The following is a 15,465-nucleotide window of genomic DNA, read 5'->3' on the forward strand; positions in this document are numbered from 1 at the left end:
GGAGCAACACTCTTAACTGCAGCATCTGCTTTAACATTCACACAATGTCCTGTGCCAGTTTAGATTTGGAGAAACTGTCAGCAGACATTATAAAGTGTTCCTTACCTTTTCTTGTGTGAGTCTTTGGAGATGAATTCCAGCTGACAACATTGTAGCAAACATGGTCAGCATGTACTGTTGCACTTTGGCTATTCCTGTCACTAATGTGCTGATCACCGACACAAGTCCCACTTTCTCAATGACACTCTGGAAGGCTGAAGGAGCATGATGAGTGATCCTGCATAAAGCCTAAAACAGACCATAAATTGTTCAGTTATCCTGCTCTCTAAAACTGTCTCCCATCACTTACATCATGCTTCAAGGCTGCTCTCTTATGTTCTCATTAATAAAACCAAGACTGTTCTCGCCGTGGCATTTGTCATTTTTATAAAACGTGTTTAATCATTCCAAATAGCTATTATTTTATACTAGAATAAAGAATCACACAAAGAAAAGTACATATATGAAATTCAATTAATTTAATTATGTTAAAAGCATTTAAGAAAAAAAAAAAAAAGAAAAAGTAGAAAAATAATATCTTTGCTCTATTTGCGAAACATACCTCACAAACAAAAAACAATATTTATAAGTTACAAATAAGAGTAAGGGGGAGTTCACACTGAGTTCTTTGGCGATTTTGATGCGGAAACCGCTCCGCAAAACGCGCCGAAAAATGGTCTAAAATGCCTCCTATTGATTTCAATGGGAGGCGGAGGTGGTTTTTTCCTGCGAGCGGAAAAACCAGCTCGCTCGAAAAAGAAGGGACATGCCCTACCTTCGGGCGTTTATGCTTCTGACCTCCCATTGACATCATTGGGAGGCAGAGAACGCGTATTTCGCTGTGTTTTATGCTCGTGGCGCTCAATGGCCGCGGGCGAAAAACGCTGTGAAAATCGGCGTGCAGGCAGAGGAAAATCTGCCTCAAAATTCCAAAACTCTGTGTCAACCAAGCCTAAGGCTTCGTTCACATCTGCGTTGGGACTCCGTTCATGCGTTCTATTGGACCTTTCCATCAGGGGAACCCATGAACAGAATCCAAACTGAAACAAACTGTTTGATTTTAATGGTGACGGATCCGGTACAAATGGTTTCCGTTTGTCACCGTTGTGTAAAGGTTCTGCTGACGGAATGACTAGCGCAGTCGACTAAGTTATTGATTGCGTCAAAACAACGGAACCCTTAAAAAACGGTGACAAATGGAAACTATTTGCACCGGATCAGTCACCAATGAATCACCATGGTGATGTAAACTGAAACCCATGGTTTCCGTTTGTTTCAGTTTGGATTCCATTCATGAGTTCCCCTAAAGGAAAGGTACGACGGAAACCATGAACGGAGTCCCGACGCAGGTGTGAACGAAGCCTAAAGCAGGATAAGGCTCTGTCCACATCTGTGTTGTGGCTTTCGTTTATAATAGAAGCCACAACGTTGTGATGGATCTGTTGCATGACAAATACTGGCGACGGCTGACGGACCACATTGACTTATACTTGTCTTCGTAGGGTTCCGCTGAGGTGTCCATTGTTTTAACAAGAATAATAGTGCTGCATTTGATAAGCGTGGAAAATGGTAGAAAAACTGTGGAAACTTGAAAACAAGTTATAGGATATGCAGTTTGCAGTCAGTTACTGGCATACAATGTATAAACAGACAGAACCAGGTCAATGCAATGCAATAGGATTTTTACAGCGTCTTTCAAAATACAGTGAAAACGTGAAATGTGATTTCACAGCAAACAACTCCCATCACTGCACGGAGTCTGTTACAGTCACTCTCAGTATGTAGTTCATATGAACAGGGGCGGGATTCAAATTTTTAAGAACAGGTTCCCTGTTTTGTGGACAAAGACATAAGAGCTGCGGGGAGGGGGTTCACTGTGTTTTGCGGTTTATCACGCCATTGAAAATTATTCTAATAAAATAAAACAATTACGATATTCCATATATGCCCTACATTAAAGTGGACTCTAAATAAAGAAATTCTATGTCCAGAATGTTTTAGTATTGCCACACTATGTATATAATTATATAATGTACATACCTACCCACACATTATATTAAACTCGGCCATTATGTATAAATCTATATGTGCACATTCAATATCCTAAGCGTGCTCAGCCCATTTAGTTAGGCTTTGCACATGAGAAGGGTGGAGCCACGACGGATCAGGCAGCTAATGCTCAGTACATATATACAGCACCATAACAAAGCTCAGTACATATATACAGCACCAGAATAATGCTCAGTACATATATCAGAACAACCAAGCTCAAAACACACACATATATGTGTGTTTTGAGCTTGGTTGTTCTGATATATATGTACGGAGCTTTGATCTGGTGCTGTATATATGTGTGTTTTGAGCTTGGTTGTTCGGATATATATGTACTGAGCTTTGTTCTGGTGCTGTATATATGTACTGAGAATTGTTCTGGTGCTGTATATATGTACTGAGCATTGTTGTGGTGCTGTACATATGTACTGAGCTTGGTTCTAGGGCTGTATATATGTACTGAGCTTGGTTCTGGTGCTGTATATATGTACTAGGCTTTGTTGTGGAGCTGTATTTATAAGCAGAGCTTAGTTTTGGAGTTGCATATATATATTCTGAGCTTGGTTCTGGTATTGTATATATGTACTGAGCTTGGTTCTGGTGCTGTATTTATATGCAGAGCTTAGTTCTGGAGTTGTTTATATGTTTTGAGCTTCTCTTTGGTGTTGTATATATGTATTGAGCTTGGTTGTTATGATGAATATAACTCCAGAACCAAGCTCAGTACATATATACAGCACCCATACAACTACATCTCAGTACAGAGATAATTTGCAAATTTAGTTTAACCCCTGCCATATAAGTTCGAACGGCATAAAACTACAGCTCCCAGTATAGCCAGAACGATGGTAAGGATATGCTGGGAATTGCGGTTTCACAAAAAAGAATGATACACGCATCATCTGGCTGCAGATCATAAAGTGACTACAGTACTGAGCACATAAACAGAACAAAAGTTTGAACAGCACATTCTAACAAAATGATACAAAACGTGTATGCAGGTGCAAGAACACATGTGACTGCAAATATACAGACGACAAAGAAATGGCGACAGCACACTGCGAACACTAATGCCACCTAAGCCACTAAATATAAATAAATATGCATTACTGCTAAATCTACTTACAAATAGGGAGGTTCTTAGTGCACATTTTGATCAAAAAGTGTTTGCCCACCTGTGACGACAAGGCTACCTCTGTAAGGTGGGGACCTACTCTGCACATACACCCAGAACTGGGACTAAGCCTACACATATACCTGGGGATGGTAGGATCCAGCATTGAACTAATTAAAATCACCCAGGGCAGAATGGGAGGAGTGCAAGAACAAAAATGGAGGCAGTCACTAACCCCACATATATGAATCACATAATTGACTGTAATGGACAATGACTGTAATACACAGCCGCAGTGCCGCTCTAACGGCCGTTATCCCCTTGAATGCCGCAATCAAAGAAGCATTCAAAGAGAAAATGAGAAGGAGGGACCCCCCCTCTGATCGGGTCACAGGCAATTCCTGTGATGCGATCAAGGGACATACAATATATGGGCAGACAGCCCAGTATCCATTAAAGGACCGCTGGGCTGTCTGACCATATTTTCACCAGATTTCCTGTTGTTAGGGCATACTTAGGTATGTCCTAACAACTAACTGTGTACTATCAGTACACAGGCTAATGTACTGGCATATAGATATAGACCAGTACATTAAAGTTTAAAAATAGAAAAGTAAAAAAAATAATTAAGTTAAATAAAAAAACGGTAAAAAAAATATACATAAAATATATATATAAAAATATAAATTTTATACAATAAACATTAAAATCCAAGTGTCAATACATAAAATACACATATTCGGTATCATCACGACCGTAATAACCTGCACAACCAATTTATAGTGTAATTTATGTTGTGTATGCTGTAAACAACGAAATAAAAACTGCTTTCTTTTACTTATGAATATGAGGCACATGTTATTACGAATTTTGAACCTACATGTGCCTCACATTAATAGTAATTATGGGGTTAATTACTATTAATGTGAGGCACATGGAGGTTCAAATTCATCACACCATGTTCCTCATGTCGGAAAATGGAAGAACTTTCTTTTATCGTTGGCAAAGTATCGTTTTGGTATCGAGAATCGCAATACTACACAAAGTATCGGTATCGGGGTCCAAATTCTGGCATTGTGACAACCCTTGTCAGAACCAGTGTGACACAGGCATTGCAGTAAAAGAAAGAAAGTGGGTGGAAGGATATATCTCTACTTAAAAGGAAACATACACACACACACACACACACACACACACACACACACACACACACGGAGATGTTCATTGTTTTTTATGGGAGAGTGTTCTAGGCATGACCTGAAGAGGGGAGCTGTGTCCTTCACCTATTGTCTAGTGTAATTGACTGATGACAATGCTATGTACTGCATGTTCGAAGGTGTCTTGCTTTAATAGTCAAACTACAGGATGCGTGCTGGTTTACCAGTCTTAAAATAGGAGCAATGTAGCACTGTCCAGCTAATATTCTCCCTGGTGTTCCTGACTCCCTAATGGACAGTCAGGCGATCATCCGGAAAAGGGCGACATTGCACAGCAAAAAAAATATCCCTCGGCTTTGAAACCCTATTTTTTCCTATGGCTCTCTAGCTTAGTCTATAGATTATCATCTAGATAATTATCTATTATTCTGTTGTGTTTTCGGTACACCTCTCCCTTCTACTTTACTGCGAAAATTAAAGGTTAATTTTTTCACTAGTTAACACATTATAACAGTATTCTATATTCATTTTTGAGTCCAATCTAGTGGCAGTGGGTCTACTTACCGGCCAATCTCTTTAGTCAGTATTAGAAATGGATAGACGGTGAGTTTTTGCCTACAGTACACAATCCCTAACTCTAAGGCCTCCCACACACGAGTGTGTTTGGTCTGTGATATACGGTCCGTACATCGGCCGCATTTCCCGGACAGAACACACTGCAGGGAGCAGGGCTCTTAGCATCATCGTTATCTATGACGCTAGGTGTCACTGCCTCGCTGCGGGACTATTGTCCCGTACTGTAAACATGTTTTCATTACGGGACAGTAGTTCCGCGGAGAGGAATGACACACTTTGCGTCAACGAAGTTCCTAAGAGCCCTGCTCCCTGCAGTGTGTTCTGTCCGGGAAATGCGGCCGATGTACGGACCATATATCACGAACTTAAAACGCTCGTGTGTGAGGCTCCTAAGCCACATAACTGCATTTTATGAGACTCTTCTTTCCCTCCCCTACCGGGCCTGTCCTCCCAGTTTATGTAACGATAGAGTACTATGACTGTGCAATGGGTGGGCCCACTGTGCTTCTCTGAATTACTGTGACTACAGCTATTGTGTCATGTGTGAAGACAAAGAGGTCACTGATAAAGGAAACTATTGACAGCTAGGAAGAAAAGGACCATTAAAAATAACAATGTAAAATATTTTATGGTCATTGGATTACATAAAAGCAGTTTTGCAAGTGGGATTAGTTTGTATTCTGTGGACTGAGTTTTACAGGGGCTGCTGCAATTATGCAATTTCTTAATAAAGTAGCTTCAAACTGGAACATTACTTTTAACTATTTTACCCTATTTGCCAAATTCATTATCTGAATTCATTGTCACCTAATTCTCCATGTAGCAGACCCTGAAAATGACACTGCCTTTACTCTATTAGTTAATGTTTCCTCTGTATTTTTAATGCCATTGTAAAAATTTAATTAGCTTTTTAAGAAGAGTTTTCCTCCATAGTCTTTCAATATTTTCACAGGTATAAAGTCTTCCATAACTAGGAAAATTATGAAACCATTATCTAAAACTCTGATGCATTATGAAACATTAGGGAAACGTAAAAAGAAGACTTTAGTGTACATTAAAATATTGAAATCTGTTTTAAATGCCATATTTCTCTGCGATATAACAATGTGAAGTTACAGGTCTAAAAAGTCTGTGGCTGCGTTACGAAGAGATTCTCATGATAACATGTCTACCTTCTGATTTCCGTCTGGTGCAGTGCTGTCATGAAGACTTGACAGAAAATCACTGTCCTCAGAATACCTAAAAAGTTCAACCTTAGGCCATTGGCCTGTAAACATCAGGATATTATATTTTATTATTAAACATATTTTTCATGAACAGCAAAAGGACTTTTTTAATGTTGTTCTGTTAACCCCTTCCCGCGACTGGCCGTGACTGTACCACCTGATTGAAAGTGATTTCGCGCAATAGGGCGTACAGTCACGCCCTAGCTTTAACCTGTCACCGTGTTAAGAGACACGGTCACAGCATCCAGATCGCAACTGTCAGAGACGGCACAGGACCTATCGGAATGATCCCGTGCCGGCAAGCGCTGTGATTGGCTAGTCTGTACTGACTGGGCAATCACAGTGCAGGCGGCTTATTTTGCCGGCATCTACAGCTCTGACAAGCTCACTTCTGTCAGAGAGCTTATCAGAGACGGTTGCCAGTAAGACAGTGAAGAGACTAAGAAAAAAAAGAAAATAACAATCTGCCCCTTTTCTGCCCACTCATCACCACCTATGGTGCCCATTGGTCATAAAATATAGAAGTTCAGTCACCCCCAGTACCCTTCTGCCGTGCGTTGATCTGTGCCCAGCCCTCACCTGTCGCAGTAACCAGTCCCCATCGCCCTGCTGCATCCCTAGATTGCCCACTGCCTGAGTTGCCGGTTAGGTAGCAATGCCACGTTTCATTTAGATTTCCCCCTGGCAGGTAGGGTATAGTTACTCATCGAGTATAGCAGAGGCGCCGCTATTCTCGCTGCTCACTTGGGAGAAGCTGTATATGTTTTATTTTATTTTTAAGTAAAAAAAAATAAAAATTGTTTTAGTTAGTAGCTGCATTTTGTAGTAGATTATTCAAATATCCCCCAATATGGCCAAAAGAATCCTCACAGCCAAGGAAGCATATCAAATATTGTGCTCTGATACGGACAGAGCGAGCGAAGGGGAAGCACAGTTCATGCTGTCAACTTCGTCCGCATCAAGCGACTCAGAGTCTGCACCACTACATCGGCACAGAAGACAAGAAGGTGCTGCTCTGCCTGAGCGGACATGGGTAGCTGCGGACAATTATACCCCCAGGTGCCTGAATTTACAGCCCCCCCAGGCATTCAAATTGACACAACAGGGTTCAGCCCCATTGATTATTTTAACGTTCTTTTTTCTGATACCCATTTAGAGTCCAGCAGACTAACATATATACGGATCAGCTAATCAGCCCAGGACCCAGAATCTTTTTATGGTAGAGGCCAAAATTTGACCCCACAAACGCAGTGGAATTCTAGAAGTTTTGGGGCTTATTTTTAAGCTTTGGTCTTGTGAAAAAGCCAAACATTCGTGTCTAATGTTTTCCTGATATTTTATACAACACCCCCTTTACCGCACAGTAATGACAAGAATGCAATTCGAAGCCATCCTAAAGTTCCTGCACTACAATGACAATAGTCACTGCCTACCCCCACATGACCCACATTTTGACGGGCTCTATAAAATTCTACCATTAATTGCCCACTACTTCCAAAGTTTTTCCCAAGTTTATACCCCCCAACAAAACATTGCGGTGGATAAGTCATTAGTAAGCTTCAAAGTTGGACTGCATTTCAGGCTGTATCTACCAAATAAAAGGGCCCTTGTACGGCATTAAAATGTATAAATTATGTGAAAGTGCCACCGGTTACACCTGCTCTTTTAGTTCATGAGGGGAAAGACTCCGATATATCGTATGGTATCTTGTTCATCCTTTTGCTCGGCAAAGGAAATCATTCTTATCTGGACAAAATTTACAACAGGGTCCCACTGCTAAAAGTTTTCTCGTCCAGATACACATTGTCGAGCGGAACAATCCGCAAAAATCAGAAGGGACTCCCCAAAACGTTGCTAGGTCAGACTCTAAAATTAGGGGATAGCAGAGCGGTCTGCAGCGACGATCTGCTGCTCCTGAAATATAAGGATAAAAGGGATGTCCTTATGCTGACCAACATTCATGACAGAAGCCTTGTCCCTAGACGCGAATCCACCACTCAAGTCCCCCAACCATTTTGCGTACAGGAGTACACCATACATATGGGTGGCATTGACCTGTCTGATCAGGTAATAAAACCATACAGCGCCATTCGAAAGACAAAGGTGTGGTATAAAAAGCTTTCTATCCATCTTACACAGATTTCTTTATACAATGCCTTTGTCCTCTGCAGATATGCAGTTGGGATACTTTCCTGCAATTTCAGGAAAATTGAGGCCTCGATATTTGCTGATCTGGAAGGATAATTCCCGGCCAGCATTTTCTCACAAAAATCTCCCCACTGAAAAAAAAAACCCAGAGACCCCCCAAAAAATATACCAATGTGAGACATGTCCCACAAAGCCCGGCCTGTGCATGAAACAACGTTTCAAAATATATCACACCTCCTTGGATTTTTCATTTATTTATTCTTTATCCACCATGCCAATTTTTTTAATTTAAAATTTGCAAAAAAAAACCTTAAAACAAAACTACAAATCCTCACTATACCAAGAACCCGAGGGAATGTCTTTCTCACATATGTTGCAAATCTGGGTGAGAAGAATAAATCCAGATGAGATTGGTAGTCTCTGTAAGTCTTTTTTTTTTAGGCCTTTGATTTATTTTTTGGGCTGGATTTTATGGAATGGCGGGTAGGTTGGTAGTGGGACCTGCCATTCCCTCTCCCTCCATTGCGGGTTTTCCAGGTTGTCGTCCTCAGTTACTAAAATTAAAGTAACTAAAAATTCTTACTATACAGCAGATTATAAACAAAAATGGGGTATTGCTGTACTCGGGAGAAATTGTGTAACAAATTGTGGGGTGCTTTTTCTCCTTTAACCCCTTGTGAAAATGATTAATTTTCTTGCAAAAAATAAATTTTTTATTTTTTACTGTCCTCTGTATGAAACACCTGTGAAGTCAAAATGCTCACTTGAAAAATTAAAGGTGTGTATTTTACAAAATGTGATAATTTGTTGGAGGTTTCCACTGTACTGATACCTCAGGGGCTCTTCAAATGTGTCATGGCGCCTGAGAACGATTCCAGCAAAATCTGCATTTCAAAAGCCAAATGGCGCGCCTTCCATTCTGAGCCCTCCTGTGTGTCCATATAGCAGTTTATGACCACATATAGGTTATTTCTGTACTCTAGAGAAGTTGCCTTACTTGTTGGCAAGCCTTTTCTCCTTTATTTGTTGAAAGAACGAAAAATCTAGATCTACATTTTATTGGAAACTAATGTAATTTTTCATTTTCACTGCCCAATTCTAATGAAACCTATGAAACACCTGTGGGGTCAAAATGCTCACTACATCCCTAGATGAACTCCTCAAGGAGTGCAGTTTTCCAAATGGAGTAACTTTTGGGGGGTTTCCACTGTACCGGTACCTTAGGGGCTTAATGAGACATGCTGCCGAGAAATCAATCCAGCAAAATCTGCGCTACAAAAGCCAAATGACACTCCTTCTCTTCTGAGCCCAACCATGTACCAAAACAGCAGGTTATGACCACATATGGGGCATGTCCGTTCTCTGGAGAAGTTGCTTTACAAATGTTGGGGTGCTTTTTCTCCTTTATTTGTTGAGAAAATGAAAAATGTTGAGCTAAAGCTAATTTTATTGGAAAATGATGTACCGTATTATTCTGACTATAAGGCCTGATTTACACAAGCGTGTGCGTTTTGCGCACGCAAAAAATGCAGCGTTTTGCGCACGCAAAAGGCACTTAACAGCTGCATGTGTCATCAGTGTATGATGCGCGGCTGCGTGATTTTCGCTCAGCCGCCATTATGACACTCCGTTTGGATGTTTGTAAACAGAAAAGCACGTGGTGCTTTTCTGTTTACATTCAGAGTTTGACAGCTGTTGCGGGAATCACGCAGTTCGCACAGAAGTGCTTCCGTGCGACCTGCGTGGTTTTCACGCACACATTGAATTCAATGGGTGCGTGATGCGCGAACAGCGCACAAAGAAAGGACATGTCGTGAGTTTTACGCAACGCACTCGCTCTGCGCAAAATTCACGCACTGTCTGCACTGCCCCATAGCCTAATATTGGTGCGTACGGCACGCGTGAAAAGCACGCGCGTATATTACGCTCGTGTAAATTATGCCTAAGACGCAGTTTTTAGCAAGAATAAATCTTGCTAAAAAGTCCCTGTGTCTTATAATCTGCAGTCAAGGAACCCGGCATCGCCGGGCCCCATGACCGTGTCATTACTTAACCCCTTCCCGACCCATGACATGCCGGCATATCATGGAGCTGGAGGGACGTGATGTATGTAGTGGGCTCACGCACTGAGCCCGCACCATACACTGCAGGTGTCAGCTTCTGACACGCTGCTATAACGGCAAGAAAAAGCAATTTTGCTGTTCCTGGCAGTTTAAAGGGCTTGTGCCATAAAACACATGTATCCCCTATCCACAGGATAGGGGATACATGTGTGATCGATAAGTAGAACGGGGACCGAAAGTTACCAGGAGCGCTGCATGAGAAGCTGTGACTTCCGCGTTCTGTGTCTGGCAGCTTCATAGAGCTCAATGGAATTCTTCTGCGCATGCGCGAGCGGCTCTCCATTGATCTCTATGGAGCTGCGGAACAGATAAGCCGGACACAGAACCCAGAAGTTCAGGCTTCACACGTAGCGCGTTCTCCTTATCGCTGGGGGTCCCAGCGGTCGGACCCCCAGCGATCTCACATGTAGCCCCTATCCTTTCTCTGGGACCCGCACCTATCTCTAGAACGGGGCCCCCTAAACCCTGTTCTAGCCTTCTTTGCTCTCCCGGCCACTTGGTTACATGTGGAGTTACTGAAACAGCGTAACTCGTGGAACTACGGTGTTTCCGTAACTCCCATTGAACTGAACAGTAGTTACGGAAACAGTGTAGCTCGCAATGCTACGTTACTCCCGTAACTGCCATTCACTTTTCCTTGACCCTAATTTCATTCCTCCTCGTCTCACCTAGTTTTCTTCTTCCCTCTCATTTGGTACTTTTCTTGTATTGCTATCAATATCAGATACAAGACCAGTTTGTATTTGCTTAGATATTATTACTTTATATACCTTGTGATGTTATGATAAAAAAAATGATCATGTATCCTCCGTTGTTACTTCGCTACCTTTCGTACTCAATAAAAAATAGTTTGAAAGCAAAAAGGAACGAAGTGTCCTAGTAACTTAACTAAAAATAAGCTTCCGTACACAAGACCATACAGCTGTGCCAGGTTTGCAGACTCACAAAAGGACTTCCCCAAACAAATCAAGGTAAACACACAAATCGCATTTACTCTTATACTGTACTTTTGTAGACAAGGAGACATAGCAGAATAATAGGGTTATAATAGTGGACTCTACAACTTGACAGATGTATAGGATAAGCTCATTTATAAAAGCTTGCCATTTTATGGTTCCAACAATGCTACTAGCCAGACATAATAGTAGACCGGTAATAGATGATGCTCACAGAAGACAAACAATTTATGGTGATACTAAAAAACATATAATATGCTCACTCTAGAATACTAGAAATTATAATTTTATTAAAATCAGTGGTCGAAATATTACTAAAAAATTATCAACAAACAATCTCTACCACATATTTTACAACTCCACAAATTTTCAACAGAAACTTATTGTACATCATTTATTTTTACCGCTGGAGAGAGCAGAGTACGCCGGCGTCCCAGAGAATAGAGATGCCGGCGCAGAGGACATGGAGGCTGGCGGCCACTGGTCGAACTCACCCCAGCGGCCGCCAGCCTCCCTGTCCTCTGCGCCGGCATCTCTATGCTCTGGGACACCGACGTGCTCTGCTCTCTCCAGCGGCCTGTGCCCGCATGGTGCGCACGTGTTCTGCTCCCAACCTATCCCAGCCGATCCTGGACTTTTTAAGGAACTCTGCCCACTTCCTCAGTGCCTGAACAATGTTGTTGCTAACCTTGTCTTGTGACCTCTCTTGTCTGACGACTTCAATAGCCTTGTCTGGTGTCCGCAACAAGTCCAGTGTCCGTGACGACTTCAATATCCGTGTCCGTATCAAGTCCAGTGTCCGAGACCAGTTCTGCTTCCATTAATCCAGCACAAGCCAGCCTTCGATAATCCAGCACAAGCCAGCTTTCAGCTATCCGGCACCAGCCTGCCATCCAGGTACCACCGACCAGTGACGGTGCTATGTTGTTTGATCAGCTGCTACTCCGTTATGGCAGAGTGGCCCAGTGTGTCCACAGCCCCGGTGGACGTAACAAGTAGAGTTTAAAAAATGTTTTCAATAAGATTAATTCTACATTCCTATAAAGATATTAAGAATAGAATATGGATGGCAGTTAAACTATATTTTCACAATTTTGACCCCAGTTGCATAGGAACACAATAATTTTTTTGTAATATTTCAACCACTGTTTTTAATAAAATTATAATTGACTCAGAAGTGACCATTGTGTCACCAATACATAATGTACTGCATAGGAAATGTAAAAAATTGTGCAATAGCTATGTGAAGGGAAAAAAAAAAAACTAGCATTCTGAACAGGGATGTTTGAAAAGCACTGGACGTACAAAACAGGCCATGAAAATGGCTTCAGCTATTTAGAGAGGTTTTCACAATGGGTACATGGCAAATGTTCAAAGAGGACCACTCAATGGGTCTATCTAAAATAAAATATAAGTATTTATATATAATACCGATATACAATGTATGGAGAAAAGTATTGGGACACATGCAGGAGCTCTTATAACATTCCAATCCATTAATACAGAGTAGGCCCACCCTTTGTAGCTAAAACAGCTTCCACACTTCTGTGAAGACTTTCTACAAGATTTTGGAGTGTGTCTCTGGTAATTTTGCCTATTTAACCATTTGTGAAGTTAAACACTGATCTGGAACAAGAGGGCCTGGCTCGCAATCTCTGTTCTAGTTCATCCAAAAGGCGTTTGATGGGGTTGTGGTCAGAGCTCTGTGCAGGCCAGTCAAGTTCTTCCACAGCAAACTCACCCAACCACGCCTTTATGGATCTTGCTTTGTGCACAGTCTTGATAGAATAGAAAAGGGCCTTGCCCAAACTGTTCCCACAAAGTTAGAAACACACAATTGTCCAAAATGTCTTAGTATGCTGAAGTATTACGATTTCTCTTCACTGGAATGAAGAGGCTTAGGCCAACCCCTGAAAAACAATCCCATAGCAGTATTCTTCCTCCACCAAACTTTACAGTTACCACAATGCAGTCAGGCAGGTAACGTTCCCCTGGCATTTGCCAAAGCCAGACACATCCATCAGACTGCCAGATAAGGAAGCGTGATTCGTCACTCGAACACGTTTCCACTGCTCCAGAGTCCAGTGGCAGTGTGCTTTACACCGCTCCATCCGACGCTTGCATTGTGCTTGGTGATGTAAGGCTTATATGCATCTGTTTGGTCATCCCATGAAGCTCCCAGTGCACAGTTTTTGTGCTGATGTTAATGCCAGGAGGTTTGGAACTTTAATGCACTAAGTGCCTCAGCACTCGGCAACCCTGCTCTGTACTTTACGTAGTTTGCCACTTTGTGGCTGAGTTGCTGTGGTTCAGGGAGTCTGTCACCAGAATGTCAGTGTTAAACTAGGAACAGGGTATTGTAGAGGAGACTAACCTGTTTCTAGCATTTATTTTCAATTTCTGCTTACTGCCTCCTTTGCAGAGCAATACATTTAATTAAATTTTTGCTAATGAGCATTAGGTGCACCGAGGGCATCACCGTTGCACCTAAATGCTTTTACGTCGCTCCCCAGTTCAAACCCCCTCCCTCACTTCTAACGTTGATTGACATGGGCCAGGCAGCGTAATCGGCGCCTTCATGTCTGGCCCCGTACGCCTGTAACGTGCGCGCGTGTCCCTGCTCTTTAGTCAACGTATGCGCAGTACGATCTTTTTGCTCAACATTCTAAACGGCACTACTGCGCATGCGCCGAATAAAGAGCAGGGACGCTGCGCATGCGCAGTACTGTCGATTAGAACATTGAGCAGAAAGATCATACTGTGCATGCTCCTAGTAAAGAGCAGGGACACGCGCGCACGTTACTGACAGTACGGGGCCAGGCATGAATGTGCCAATTACGCTGCCTGGCCCCTATCAATGTAAGAAGGGAGGAAGGGAGGGAGGGGGTTGAACTGGGGAGGGAGGTAAAAGCATTTAGATGCAACGGTGATGCCCTGTTGCACCTAAATGCTCACTTCAATGGGCTGCGTGGCGTGAAAAGATGCACCAAAATAGGACATGGTGAGTTTCACACAACGGACACACACTGCGTGAAAAACAATGCATGTCTTTATGAATTTCATATGTCCGTGTGGTGTCCTTCAAAAAACGGACACCACACGGACGTGAAACATGCTCGTCTGAATAAGACCTAAATGAGAGGTTCTTAGTGCAAATTTTGATCAAATTGTGTGAGCCCACCTGCCACAACAAGGTGACCTCATAGAGATCCCTAAACTAAACATTATACCTGTACAATAGGAAACTCATCTCGCTCTTGGAACTAAGCCTACAAAAATAAATAAACGTAAGCCATAACCCTGATGTAAGCAGTCTTAGCACCTGCAGAGTGCTGCTGTATCTTTAAGTTTGTTTCCGTGTCTTAAAGAGGACTACTCCTTTATACTAGGTGTGTGCAGACACATTCAGAAGTAATAAGTGACTCTTAGAATCAGTGTATGTGTAAATAAAAAAAACTTCAGAAAATACGGAGATGTTTTCAAGGGAAAAAAGCTCCTGATTTTCAGACGTTTTTTTAAGCCACTCGCGATTTTCGCTGCATTTTTGACGGCGGTTTTTGAAGCTGTTTTTCCATAGAGTCTATGAAAAATGGCTCCAAAAACGGCTGAAGAAGTGACATGCACTTCTTTTTCGCAGCCGTTTTGAAAAATGGCCACGTAAAAAACGCCCCGTCGGCACAGAACGCAGTTTTCCCATTGAAATCAATGGGCAGATGTTTGGAGGCGTTCTACTTCCAATTTTTCGGCCATTTTCGGGCCGTTTATGGCAAGGAAAACGGCCGAAAACACTCCGTGTGAACATACCCTCAGTGTGAAACAATTGTAAAACTTCAGTGAGACAAAAGAAGCAGAAAGTAGAATGAAATATTAGTTCAGGCAATCATTAGCATCAGTGTCTATCAAAACTGGTTTCCTAGGGGTCATTTCCCTTACATGTTATCATAGCACGCTCCCTCGAACAAATTTTTAATTAAATACCACAACAGCAATGGGAAACTAGAAAAAAAATGGAAGACCCACCCAGACTAGAAGACATTTTTTGTTTTGTGTAGGATGTAAAGTACTGTGGCCCCA

The 15,465-nt window shown here is 42.1% G+C and overlaps 1 protein-coding gene across 2 annotated transcripts in view; it reads right to left on the minus strand.

Moving 5' to 3' along the window:
• ULK4 (unc-51 like kinase 4) overlaps positions 1-15,465 on the minus strand; it is a 771,869-nt gene that overhangs the window by 469,754 nt on the left and 286,650 nt on the right. For both annotated transcript variants that reach the window (XM_075827083.1, XM_075827084.1), the window contains exon 21: positions 106-288. In XM_075827083.1, the coding sequence (XP_075683198.1) occupies positions 106-288 (183 nt within the window). The remainder of the gene's footprint in view (positions 1-105; positions 289-15,465) is intronic.

The sequence above is a fragment of the Rhinoderma darwinii genome, chromosome 5 (genome assembly GCF_050947455.1).
Source record: "Rhinoderma darwinii isolate aRhiDar2 chromosome 5, aRhiDar2.hap1, whole genome shotgun sequence".
NCBI classification, from domain to species: Eukaryota; Metazoa; Chordata; class Amphibia; order Anura; family Rhinodermatidae; genus Rhinoderma; species Rhinoderma darwinii.